Source organism: Stegastes partitus, unplaced genomic scaffold (assembly GCF_000690725.1).
Source record: "Stegastes partitus isolate 25-593 unplaced genomic scaffold, Stegastes_partitus-1.0.2 Scaffold6, whole genome shotgun sequence".
Classification (NCBI taxonomy): domain Eukaryota; kingdom Metazoa; phylum Chordata; class Actinopteri; family Pomacentridae; genus Stegastes; species Stegastes partitus.
In genome coordinates this window covers 482530-496043 of record NW_007577737.1, presented here as the reverse complement: position 1 = coordinate 496043, position 13514 = coordinate 482530, and the positions used below count along the sequence as shown (strand labels likewise).

At 43.4% G+C, this 13514-nt stretch overlaps 1 protein-coding gene across 2 annotated transcripts in view; it reads left to right on the top strand.

Moving 5' to 3' along the window:
• Positions 1–11230, top strand: part of LOC103356518 (sodium bicarbonate cotransporter 3-like) — a 46458-nt gene extending 35228 nt beyond the window's left edge. For both annotated transcript variants that reach the window (XM_008280691.1, XM_008280700.1), the window contains 12 exons: positions 64–309; positions 2044–2149; positions 2442–2603; positions 3845–3958; positions 4093–4254; positions 5172–5423; positions 5643–5711; positions 5986–6159; positions 6345–6482; positions 7144–7244; positions 8135–8251; positions 9920–11230. In XM_008280691.1, coding sequence (XP_008278913.1) covers positions 64–309; positions 2044–2149; positions 2442–2603; positions 3845–3958; positions 4093–4254; positions 5172–5423; positions 5643–5711; positions 5986–6159; positions 6345–6482; positions 7144–7244; positions 8135–8251; positions 9920–10001 — 1723 coding nt within the window. In that variant the 3' untranslated portion in view covers positions 10002–11230. The remainder of the gene's footprint in view (positions 1–63; positions 310–2043; positions 2150–2441; positions 2604–3844; positions 3959–4092; positions 4255–5171; positions 5424–5642; positions 5712–5985; positions 6160–6344; positions 6483–7143; positions 7245–8134; positions 8252–9919) is intronic.
• The last annotated feature ends 2284 nt before the right edge of the window (positions 11231–13514 follow it).

Here is a 13514-nt window from a genome sequence, read left to right as displayed (position 1 = left end):
ATATTCTAATCATCATTTTTCTGTAGTCTGAGACGCCCAAATGTTTTTCTTCTTTCTTTGCAGGGACTACAGCCTGTCCTACCTGTCGCTGCGGACCAGCATTGGTCTGTGGACAGCGTTCCTCTGTCTCGTCCTGGTGGCCACAGACGCTAGCTCGCTAGTCTGCTACATCACCCGCTTCACAGAAGAAGCATTCGCAGCGCTAATCTGCATCATCTTCATCTACGAGGCTCTGGAGAAGCTCTTTCACCTGGGAGAACACTACCCCGTCAACATGCACAACAGCTTGGACAACCTCACCTTGTACTCGTAAGTACCGAAACTAAAGTTAGAATAAAGTTTTAAAGTAGAGATCTCCTGTTTCGTTAACAATCTCCTGTTTCGTTAACAAATATTAGAGTATAAGTCACACTTATTAACCCACTGAACCCCAATCAGTTTTCTTTTTTGCTCCTGTCATATTTTTCCTCACTGTAGGCACTTTTTTTTTTACTGCAACATAAAGTCCTACACCTCTGTTGAAACAGCACGACAATCCCTAGAAAAAGAGAAAACTCAGAAACCAGTTGCAGTTATAATGGCATATCTCATGAGTCAAAAAGAAAAGTTTGGAATTTTATCAATTATTTTTCATTGACATTGAAAAAGTACAGAATCGATTTGTAGAGCATTTTATCAGGTGGTCACAGGTGTCACCAGTCCTGGGATGATGTTAAGATTCTACATATTACAGATGTTTTATTAGTCACATTTTGAATTTGTTCTCATGCTTGTATTGTCTCTGCTCCGTGTAAACACACTCTGCAGTTGAACCCAGTTCTGCTGGAAAGTCCCTGAATTTCACTGTTGGTTCTGACTGAAGCATCAGTGGCTGCACAAAGGCGTGCATGTTTGTTTTTTATTGAATCTAGTTAGAGAAAATGTGTTTTTGACATTTTTTAAATGTAGAATCAGAGAGTTATTGGTTAATTTATACATTTTGTTAGAACATTTTTGTGCACATTATTGTCTGTATAAAAGTGTCAGTATTCTGTATTAGGAAGTATGAGAGGGGGCTGCAAGGTGGCTCAGTGGTTAGCACCTCGCAGCTAGAAGGTTGCCGGTTGGCGTCCCGGTGAGGACACCCGGGATCTTTCTGCGTGGAGTCTTCATGTTCTCCCTGTGCAGCGTGGGTTCTCTCCGGGTTCTCTGGCTTCCTCCCACAGTCCCGAAACATGCTGAGGTTAATTGGTGATTGTACATTGTCCATAGGTGTGAATGTGAATGTGCTTGGTTGTCTGTCTCTAAGTGTAGCCCTGTGATAGACTGGTTACCTGTCCAGGTGAACCTGCCTTCACCCTGAGTCAGCTGGGATAGACTCCAACCCCCATGACCCTAGTGAGGATTAAGGTGTAGAGATGATGGATGGATGGAAGTGTGAGAGTTTATATTATCTACTTGTGCAGCAACAGTCACTTCAGTTCACGGGGTTACTGAGGAAATCCTGAAATCATGTTTAGTTTTACTTCTATATTTTTCTTCTTGTAAATCGATGTTACAAAAAAAACATAGATCTCTATTAGACTGTAGCTGAGAGCCAAGGCTAACTTCAGCTGTTGGTTTTATGCTCGATACAGTAATGCAATAAATCTGTTAAATCACAAAGTTAATTTTATTTTTTTTTCTACTTTTATAGTTTTGTACCAGATCAGTACTCTGTCAGAGTCAGTGCTAGCACGCCTCCTTTTCTTTTCCACTCCTCAGGCCAGGGTGCCCTTGTACGCTGAAGTGTTATGTAAAGCAGTGTATTATGCGCATAAACAGTTTCCCATTAGGAATGTGCTGCTCTTGTTGCTGAAGCTGTAATTGTAGTGGCTCTTGCTGTGCCCAGTACCTGTCTCCCCCACAGCTGAAATGGAAAATTACCCACTTGCGAATAATTATTTATTTAAAAACAGATGGTTTTAGCACTTTTCCTGCAGCCTGTGTTTAAGTTCACTTCACTTAAATGTTGTTCTTTGTAGGATCAATGTACAGACTTTGTACTGGTTCTCTTGTCCCCAGATGTCAGTGCTCGTCACCAGCCAACGCCTCAGACGAGCTGGTACAGAAGTGGAACCGGACAGGATACAGTCCAGACTCAATCCCATGGAGCAGCCTGAACGTTTCGGTGAGACGAGCTCACAGTGTCCTCTAGTGTATCAGGCAGTAATTACAGCCCCAGTCACAATTGTAGGATGTGTGTAGCAGACAAGCTACTGACATCCTACATCGTTATACACATTCATGTTTATTCACTCATTCATTTAGATTCATTTTAAATTCATTTTGTCAGAAACACAAACAGATGCATGTACCTCTGCCTCTACTATGACTGAACTGCTACTAATATGACTATAGACGCTACAGCTAATTAAACATTCACATTACAATGATAACGTTGAACTCTATTTGTTCCCTAGATGTGCAAATTGCTCCATGGGGAGTTTGTGGGTCCTGCCTGTGGCCACCACGGGCCCTACATCCCAGATGTTCTCTTCTGGTCCATTATCCTCTTCTTCACCACCTTCTTTTTGTCTTCATTCCTCAAGCAGTTTAAGACAGAACGATACTTTCCCACCAAGGTGAGATCTGATTATGCACCTTATGTCTGTTATACAACACTGGGTGGCTTTTAGAAACACATAAATAATTGTACATATAACGTCTATGCATCTCTTCTGACTAGGGTGTTTTGGACATCTGCGTGCATGCAAATGTGGGAAGACAGAGACAAAAGCTTCTCACACTATGTAAATGTTTACATTGTGCTGGTATGCTGGAGCAGTCTCATATAAAGAATAGATCTCACTGCGTCCGCCCACATAGTACCAGCTAGCATGTTATCAGTCTGTGTAGGCAGGTGCTGGGATTGTTTAAGTTGCTGCTTTTACTGTCGACACAAGTGTGATTGATTTGACTGTAGCCTACAGTAAGAATGTAGTGGAGTGGCTTCTATTCTATATTCAGTTTGAGAATTCATTGAAGAAGTATTGACAAAATGCTCATATTAAGTATACAGTCATGACTCAATAATCCGACCCTTAATAATCTTAAACCTTGCTATCCGACAGGTTTTTAGGAAAAACCAACAGAACCCATAAAAACAGCCTTAACATAGCGACAGCCTTGGATACTGACTCCGACATGACATTTAATGTCACCAATCAGGATAGCAGCGTATTATCTGACAGAACAATCCCACAGATTGGCTACGTTCACACTGCAGGACTTGATGCTCAATGAGGATTTCTTTGTGAGTTCCTTCACATTTCCAGTTAAATGCGACTTGTATGTGATCTGCTGTGTGAACTTCATACGACCCAAAAGTGTCCCGCATGCGCAGAAGAGGACACGACGACGTCACACGCAGCGAGCGTGCTCAGTGTTTATGGAAGTAAACATGGATGGTAACGGTGGAGCGTATCTGCCACTCCCCTGCCGCCACCGATGGTGGAAACAGAAGACCTCTAACTAAACTAGCATCAGCAGCCAAGTACTGCCTGTGTGTTCTGGACACTTCCACCCTGTCAGAGCGCTGCCCTGGGGTGGAAGTGGCCGGAACGTGCACAAGCTCACCGGTCAGTTAGGCTGAAATCCAGCGATGTGTAGTGTTCTAACAATACACTAGTTATTATAACAGCTATGAACAATAATTAAAAACTAATGAGCCTTCCAGCATCAAGCCCTCCTTGTATCTCGACCTCCGTCTTTACAATCCGACAGCCTTGCTATCCGACATGAAAGAGGGTTTTACGTTTAGTGTCGGATCATCGAGTCGCGACTGTACTCACTCCTGTTGCTTTTGTACATGTGTGTCCTTTAGGTGCGTTCCACTATCAGCGACTTTGCTGTGTTTATAACCATCATGATCATGGTGCTGGTGGACTATCTCATGGGGATCCCCTCTCCTAAACTGAATGTTCCTGACCGCTTTGAGGTAGACACATATATATATATATATACACACACACACACACACACACACACACACACACATCATGTAGGAAAAATATCCTCAAACAATTGTTCTGTGTCTTAAATGCTAAATTTAGCCCACCCTTTTCCCTGCAGCCGACTTCAAAGAACAGAGGCTGGCTCATGGACCCACTGGGAGAAAATCCCGTTTGGACGCTGCTGGTGGCGGCACTTCCTGCCCTGCTCTGCACCATCCTCATCTTTATGGACCAGCAGATCACTGCAGTCATCATCAACCGCAAAGAGCACAAGCTGAAGGTCAGACCTGTGCTTCTGGCAGCGTTTTATCTTAGAGCTGCACATCGTTTTTGTTTGTTCTAAAGTGGAAGAATGCAGAAAGTCATTTCTAATTTCCCTGCAGGATCCCTTCTTTAATATTCAGTGTAGGCTGTGTAGCTGCTAATAAAATCCAGCAAATGATTCCAAATATTTTAAGGTCATGTAGAATTTATGCTGATTTGTGTACAAATGTAATCACGTATAAAACATAATTTTCTTTTCTCCAACTAATGCTGCAGAATCAGAATGGGCCGACCTGAATTCTTCATTGCATTTCTTTGCTTCAAATACATTTTTTTTAAATTAAAAAAAATAAATAAAATTTAAAAAAAAAAAGAACTGTGGCAGTTGACTAATGTGCCAAAGTGACTGAACAAGTCAGTATAAACATGATGCTGCTGTTCAACTGGAGATAACTGTGCTGTTGGCCATATAAAACGGTACTGTTGCTGTTCGACTGCACAGATTCAGTTTTGTAATACAGAATATGCCAAAACCTTAAACTAAACCCTCTTCCTGTGTCACCAATCTGTCGTAACACTTGTCCTTTTAACTGATGGGCTCATTTGTTCCACCTTCAGCTTGCTCTCTTTATGTCTAACAACTGTCAACAACTTTGCTCTTCCTACTCCTGTAGCTCTCTCATCTCTCACTCGTCTTCTCTCTCCATTTGTGTCATCGTTAATTATGGTTGAAGCCAACATATTCTCTGTGTTCACATCACAGAAACGCTCCAAATCTGTTTTTTTTAATGAGATATTTCTATGCTGCATTGCAAGCTTCCACTGTGCTCCCGAATCTTGTTTATTTTTTTAGTTTTTGGTCCTGATTTGTGCACACTTTGTACAGCTTTTAAGCTTACTTACATGTCTCCTGTTTGCCCGTGTGTCCTACAGAAAGGCTGTGGCTATCACCTGGACCTGCTGGTCGTCGCCATAATGCTGGGCGTGTGCTCCATCATGGGCTTGCCATGGTTCGTGGCCGCAACCGTCCTCTCCATCTCCCACGTCAACAGCCTGAAGGTGGAGTCCGGCTGCTCGGCACCAGGAGAGCAGCCCAAGTTTCTGGGCATCAGGGAGCAGCGGGTCACTGGATTCATGATCTTTGTCCTCATGGGTTGTTCTGTGTTCATGACGTCAGTGCTCAAGGTGAGACCTGGTAGAAATAGCTGAGGCTTTGTTTCATTGCACAGGTAATCGAAATATCTCCAACATGTTTGTTCCATGACAAGTAGCTCCACTGTGTTATCACCCATCCAGCATGCTGCGTATGTTTTCAGTTTCCTGTCAAATGCCATGTTAGTGTTTCCTTTCCTGTACTGTGAGCTGAATAATTTATCCTGTGATATACTCTCCTGCTCCTGACAGTTTATTCCGATGCCCGTCCTGTATGGAGTCTTTCTCTACATGGGTGTCTCGTCCCTCAAAGGCATTCAAGTAAGGCTCTGCTCTGCCCGTCTTTGAAGATAATACACCCCTTTTATTCAGAACAGAAAACCAGTCACAGGCTGTTAGCGAAGATAAGGTGGCCTCATGCTGTTCCCAACCTTTGATCCTAATTCAGGATTCTTAAAAGCTTTTGTTAAATGTGTTTCCTCTTCTGAATAATGTATTGAATGTTCTCCTTTCCTCATCACCCCTCTTGCCACCGCTTTTCATTTGCATTTTATAAACCGTTCACCGAGTCTCTTTACTCTCGTTTTCTTTGTAGTTCTTTGACAGAATCAAATTGTTTGGCATGCCCGCCAAGCACCAGCCCGATCTGATCTACCTGCGCTACGTGCCGCTGTGGAAGGTCCACATCTTCACCCTGGTGCAGCTCACCTGTTTGGTGCTGCTCTGGGTCATCAAGGCTTCTGCAGCAGCTGTTGTGTTTCCCATGATGGTAACGAGAGACATTCATTTCATAACTTCACTCACTAGCATAGAAACGGATCGAGCCCCGCTCACTCAGAGTGCTGCAGAAGCATTAGATAGTATTTGGTCATTCTGTGTAATACGTCTTTTCTTATTGTGTTTTATTTTGTGTGACAGAATCTTTGACGATCCGTTTCTCGTCTGTCTCTCCAGGTTCTGGCGCTGGTCTTTATCCGGAAGCTGCTCGACTTTTTCTTTACCAAGAGGGAGCTGAGCTGGTTGGATGACTTGATGCCAGAAAGCAAGAAGAAGAAAGAGGACGACAAGAAAAAGAAAGCGCGTGAAAAGCTGGTAAAAACTTGTTTTGTACTGGGGGGTTACTTTTTGGATGTGAAAGTCACGAGTTAGATTAGAAACTACAAAGCTGTTGTATGAAATATTATGAGTAGATCACATGTTTAGTTCTAGCTCCTTCTGTAGCTGTCATGCACTAAACTGACAAAAACATTCTCATTTTTTAAATTATTCTTTATGTTTCTTCCTGTTAAACCTTAATATTAAAAAAAAACACCAAACCCTTCATTTGACTTTATTTGAAGAGCGCTTTGCAAATCACGTAGTGCTCATTCTTAAACTCAGATGTCAGGTCTGTTATGCTCCAACACAGTGGGTGCCGTCACAGTGAATGTTTTTCATATTACGCTGTTTGATTGTAAACAGCAGACATGGAAATGGCCAAACTTACAGTCTGCCCAGAAAAATGTGCGGTTTGACTGCCGTGCACATGTAGTATAACGGCCATACAGGCATCGCTATGGCAGGCAGAGGGAGGAAGTTATGAATAAATCTACTGGATTTAAATAAAATAAACATAGACACCGGTCTGGTAGCAGACGGTTTTAGGATGTGACCATAAATCCAGCCCAGTAAACCAGATATTAAAGGTGATGTAGATATGAATAAAGCCATAAGGTAAAATGTGATGTATGATTTTAATTCTGTTTCCATCCAGGAGGAAGAGTCCAGGCTGCAGGAAGAGGAGGAGATGGGCATGAAGGTCAGCTTTGAAGGCTCAAACCGACTCAACATCCCGGTGAAAGCGCTCTCAGGGAGGTGAGCGGTGCTGAAGCGCACTTTGATGTCAACTTCTGAGATGAAAAGCAGAATTTCATTGCAGATGCTCAGCGAGGCGTAAACTGTATTCTGTTTTAAGTATCTCCCATCACTCCAGAAGTCTTGTATAGTATGATTATATTATCTTATGGTCTCGATTTTATACTCATTTTACTGATGCCTTAAAATGCTTTATGGACCCAAAGAAAGTAAACGACTCCCCAAAGATTTAACTTCCTCCTTGCGGCTGTTCTGAAGGCAGCTCCATCTCCAGGTAGCTCTAAGAACACCGGAGCTGTCAGCAGACCTTCTGATGTGTTATGTTGCCTCTTAACTTGGTGATTTTGACGTGTCCATCTCGAACAGATCGTACAGAATAGGACTAGTGACCGAGAGCCTCCCAATGGAAAAGAGGTAGCAGGGGTGTGTGTCTGATGCGTAACATCTGACTCACATGGCTGCGTATTAACTCACCGATGCTCAGCGCATGGCCCAGACTGTCAGCCCGTAGCCGTTACAAACCCAAGCACTGGCTTTAAAACACACTGCTTTGTGAGTTGACGTTTTGATTTGAAGGTGTGATGATGAGGATGTTTTTTTGTCTCGTTGAAACACGTTTATCTCGTCTTACTAACAGTCAACTCAACAAACCCCTTTGGCCCAGAGTACCAGCATTCGTCCATACATGTTAACACGGAGCGTTCTGTTTGTAGCCTGTCTGGTCGGACGTTCTGTGCCGTTGATTTGTTTTAACCTCTGATTTACGTGCATGTCTGTGTGTGCCTGTTTGAACTGTCCTGCACTTGAAGCCTGTCCCGCTGACTTCATGTCTACATGCCTGTCTTCTCTTTGTGTTTGTGTTTGTGTGTGTTTTGCATTTTGGCATGTAGTTCTGATTCTGACCCCTTGGTTGTAAATATCTCTGATGAAATGGCCAAAACCGCAGTGTGGAAAGCAGTGAACTCGAATGCAGAGTCTTGTGTCCAACCTGTGAAGCGTAGCGGAAGGTAGCTATGCCACATCCTGGAGTCTTCCAGAGCCCCGCACCCATTACTTCAATATGATCTGATGATGATTGTTGTATCTCAAGCTTGATTTATGACTCTGCAAGATTATTTTCATACTGTAGTAAATGAGGCAATCAAATATTTAAAGCTTTAATTTAAAGTTGACAAAGTGCTTTTTACAGTTTAGGACCTCTGAGAATACAATGTTGAATGTTGGATGTCCTTCCTTTACATCCTTTAGCTGCTAACTTGAGTATTTTGAGGGAAACATGTTTAGCAAAATGAAATCAGTTGTACTAGTTTGACTTTATTACATTTTTGATCAAATGTTAACATACAGTGTTGTGGAAATGTTTAGACATCTGATCGGTTTCACATCTACGGAACTGCCACTCCTCAAAAAAAAAAAAAAAAAAGGCTCAGTATCTAGTTATAACATTTCACATTATAACGAGATAGTATTTATCACGGTCTAACATCGATGGTTAGCACCGTCGCCTCACAGCTAGAAGGTCGCCGGTTCATGTCCCGGCGAGGACACCCGGGATCTTTCTGCGTGGAGTCTCCATGTTCTCCCTGTGCAGCGTGGGTTCTCTCTGGGTTCTCCGGCTTCCTCCCACAGTCCAGAGACATGCTGAGGTTAATTGGTGATTCTAAATTGTCCGTAGGTGTGAATGTGAGTGTGCTTGGTTGTCTGTCTCTAAGTGTAGCCCTGTGATAGACTGGTTACCTGTCCAGGTGAACCTGCCTTCACCCTGAGTCAGCTGGGATGGACTCCAGCCCCCCATGACCCTAGTGAGGATTAAGCAATGTAGAGATAATGGATGGATGGATAACTGAATGAATGATTAGATTCTGCTTCATGCTTGGGTTGAGACATGGTGAGAGTCCAGATGCCAGAGGAGGCACTCTGCTGCTACACAGCGATTTCGTAGAAACTGCAGCAGCAGGGCGTCGCTCAGGGCTGTTTTGGTGTCGCCAGCTGCCACGGCAACGACCAAGTGCCAGTTCACAACCAGAGCACAGGAGTCCTCCTCTGCCGAGACCAACGGGAAACCTTATCACGTTATAGTGAGATAAATACGGATCTCGTTATGACGTGATGTTGTTAAAACGTGATAAGATCTTGTTTTGATCCGTTTTTTTTTCTGAGGAGTGGCAGTTCAGCGCTTCTGTACACATCCATTCTGCAGCAACACTGGCCTCAGACATACCATCAAAAAGAGCTTTCTTTAGTGGCGATATAAAAGAGGAGTCCCAGAACAGATAGAAGCAACTGAGAAAACTCCCAAAAAAAAAAACCAAACAGTGAGCAGGTGTACTCAGAAGAAGGGCGGCTACACTAGCTACTAATTGGAGATAAGTAGTACGAAGCTAGTTCTGGTTTTTGTTAAATTCACCACTGCATGACTGTTTGAAGCTTTAATTTTAGGGCCCAAACGTTTCCACAGCACTGTATGCTGACAAACTGTATTTTAACACCGTCCTCACTTCAGCCCCGTCCTGGTCGAGGCGTGTTGTGGGTGGTGAAGTGTTGCTCTAATCAGTATTAAATTGGAGTACTACAACTCGTCTGTCTGATGAGATATCACACGTTTGCAGTTGTTCTGCACGCTCCCATAAACCTGCACCGGTGCTCATCCCGTCTCTGTTTCTTCCTCTGACCAGCCAGGAGAAGGTGGCCTGCGTCAGGGTGGACGTCAGCCCGGACTCGCCCGGAGGAGGCTCCACCGCCGAGACCTTCCTGTGATCAGGGGAAGGCCGTCCCTCCTTCCTGATTCCTCCCCCCCCCTCCTCCACAACTCTCTACCCCGCCGATGGGGGGACGCTGAACTGGAGCAGCACAACCTGTCTGCAGAGCTCCCTTTTTCCTCGAGGGCGGCGGGCGAGCTCCCCCGAGGCCGCGAGTCCACCCCGGTCTCGGAAGTCCTACACGTGCAGCACGCGTACAAACGGCTGCCAAGCTGCACTGTTGAGCAAACATCTCCACGAAACGAAGGAATTTTGCTGTTACTGCCCACCGACGCTCACTGTTTGGGAAATCCTCTCATCTAGCAACTTCTGTTCATTTGTTATTTAAACCACAGATGCCAAAGGAAGGCCTCACGGTGGGAGTCTGTACATTTTAAGTTCAGTTTTATTGTTTTTAGCTGGTCTCAGTACTGTACGGTTTATTTCGGTCCTTCAGCTCATACGCCGTGAGCTGCATCGTTCGTTTCAGCGTTTTTAAGACCTCACACTAAAACTACACCAGCTTGAAAACTCATTTGATTAAAGCCATTCAGGTACCGTCGGTGTCAGACGATTATATTTTTTCTATTAGTTCTGGCACATTAAACGACAAACCAAAACAGAGGTACATTCAGACAGACGCTACACGACGCCGCCGCCACACTAATACTGCCGACATCCTCGTTGGATCCATGAATCATCTCTCCTGCCTCCAGGGGGAAAAAAAACAAAAACACTCAGTATTGATATTGCTGCTCGAAAAAAGTTCATGTAAACTTCACTGTTCATATGTGATCTTATAGAAATATCATGATATATATGTATGTATGTATGTGCACTGTGTTCATTTGTAATATGATAGAAAACCTACTTCAGAGGCCATATGACGTCTGTACTGTACAGGAAGCACTTTGCCAGTATAGTTTCTTACCTAAAGCGGATTCTAGCGTGTTAATAAAAAAGGTCGCTCCTCCTCCCACAGTATTTATGGAGCCATTGGTTGTTTAAATGTCAGTTAAACAACTCGGGCGGCTGATTTCTGGTCACGAGGCGGCGATAATTAACCCGTGTCCCTCTCATCGCAACTATTTTAAAATCATAGAATATAGTGAGGTGCAAAGTTTAAAAAAAAAAAAAAAAAGAGAACATTTGTGACCCCGGCTGTTTTTATACTGTCTGTGTTAATGTTGTTGAGTGTGTGTGAGTGTGTGTGTGTGTGTGTGTGTGGGAGGAGATATAAAGATAATTTGNTTTTTCCACTTTCACTTTGATTTTGCAATGAAACTTATACTTCTTCTGCCGTGACTGTCAAAACGTTTGGGAAACGTTCCCAGATCAGTGTATCGACATGATGTTCTGTCCAGTTTATACCAAACCTGAGGAGTATTTCATGGTGAAGACAAAAGGTGGCAGCAAAGCTCCACGTTACACACTGCTGCACAGACATCCTGTTCTACCTGTATCATCTCTCCTACTGATGGATTTGAAGTTTCTTCATGGACACAACACTTTTATCTTTAACTTATTTGGCTAATTAAACCTCTGAGGATAGTGTGGACATGTGATGTTTCCCTAAGTGTCCTTATGCCTCATTACTTTTTGCTCTAACAATATAAATGAATGTGCAGCATCGGTACACAGAAATCAAAGTGACAGTGACCAGTTTCATTAGAGATGACCTATAATCCAACATCCGGTACATTTATTCTTTGCTTCAGCAGCAACGGAAGTAAACTGCTTTCACAGATCAGTTCGAACTTCCTGCTCGTGGATATGCGAAGGCCTTGGGTTGACAATGCACCTGGAGGGAATGAGGCCAAGCGGAACAATCGTAGAGCTTCACTTCAAAGCTCGTCTGATTCACCTTTAACATCTTACAATATCAGCTGCGTCAGGGAGAAAGGTTCCACTTTGAATTCAATCAGGACTAAATCTCACTTCTGTTCCCGTTTTTCATTCATAATAATTTCGACTCGGTGATGGTGTTTGAGCAGTGTGTGCTCTGATCTCAATGTGTCCGGACCAGACTTTGCACAGCAGAGACAGTAAACAGAGATGTTTCCTCCACGTTTCGTACGATCTCCTCCAGCCTGTACATCTGTAAGGGAGTCAGTGTTTGTGATGGTGTGAAAGCTTCTCCAAAACCACACGGCTTCATTACAATGGATGTATTTTTAATAAACATGGACATTATAATCGGTACACAACATGTTAACAGCAGGATTCATTTCCAGAAACTCGGGAGGTGCATTATTATTATTACTCGTCCTACTTGACCTCTGCTACGTGGCAGTGCTGCGATTTTTTCTTAATTGTTCACTCGATGCCACACTGACAGCGATGCTCCGTTAAAGGTGAAATTCTTCTGAAAGAATTAGTGGTACATCGTTCGATTAAAAAAAAAAAAAAAAAAAAAAAAACAACTATTATATTCTAGGAAGTTGTTCTTATTTTGCTAAGTGCAGTCCTGTTTTAGCAATAAGTAGGCCATACCACGCACCGTATGGACTCCTGAACTCAGCTCGTATTCAGGCAAAGAGTCATTCGTGAAACGGTTTCATCTTTTCTCTGTCTGTGTGTAGCTCCAGTGACTGACGAATAGCTTACGTGCCTTGTCGAAGCTCTTTATGTGCGAGTCTTGTACCGATGATTTCCAGATGTACGGCTACATGTGATGGCACGCCAACGCCAAAGACAGACCATCGTTATGTTCCAGCGGTTTATTGTTTTCGCAGAGGCTTCTGTCTGTCGTAGTGTTGCTCCACGTTGTAGCCCGAGCCACCGACTCAAAGCGATGTAGTTCCGATTTATCTTCCGTTTACGGACTCTGAACGCTGTTCGTCTGTGTGTGTGTTCTGCCGTCACAGCTCTAGTGTTTGCTCACAGCATAAACGCTCTGTAATCGATATTGAGGTACTGTTTCTTCTTTCGAACGATCGGTGTGTGTCAAAGTGTTGTGCTGTCGACATCATAAATGAAGTGACATCTATATTAATTTATTGATTTAGTAAGAAATTTAAAAATAAAAATAGAAAAATCCAGCCATGTGGTTGTTTCCCCACACGTATCACACTAAGATGTGGTGGTGAGAATCCACCGACCGAGCACTTCTGATTTATTTATCCTGATCCGTAAGACCCACTTTTTCCATCGTCAGTCGGAATTTGAACAAACCGTATCGGTAACAAAGAGGAGCGTTGATCCTCCGTCGCCACATTTGTTCTGGTGTGCAGGCATCAGTGAAGCACATCCTGCTGTTGGCTTGAAACGATGACTCCTCTGTCATGGCTGATTGTTGCAAAGCAATAAAGGTGAATACATGGTGACCTTCTCCTGTCTTCATTACACCATACTGAGTTTTTGGGAATCTTTGCTGGTGTTTTCTGCCCGTTCATGTGGTTGCACAGAATCAACCTTGTATTTGTGTAATTATGGAGGTTTGTTTATGTGTTGAGGGGGTCAATTTTGAGCATCAGTCTTTTTCAGAATCCATCCATCCATCATCTCTACACCTTAATCCTCACTAGGGTCA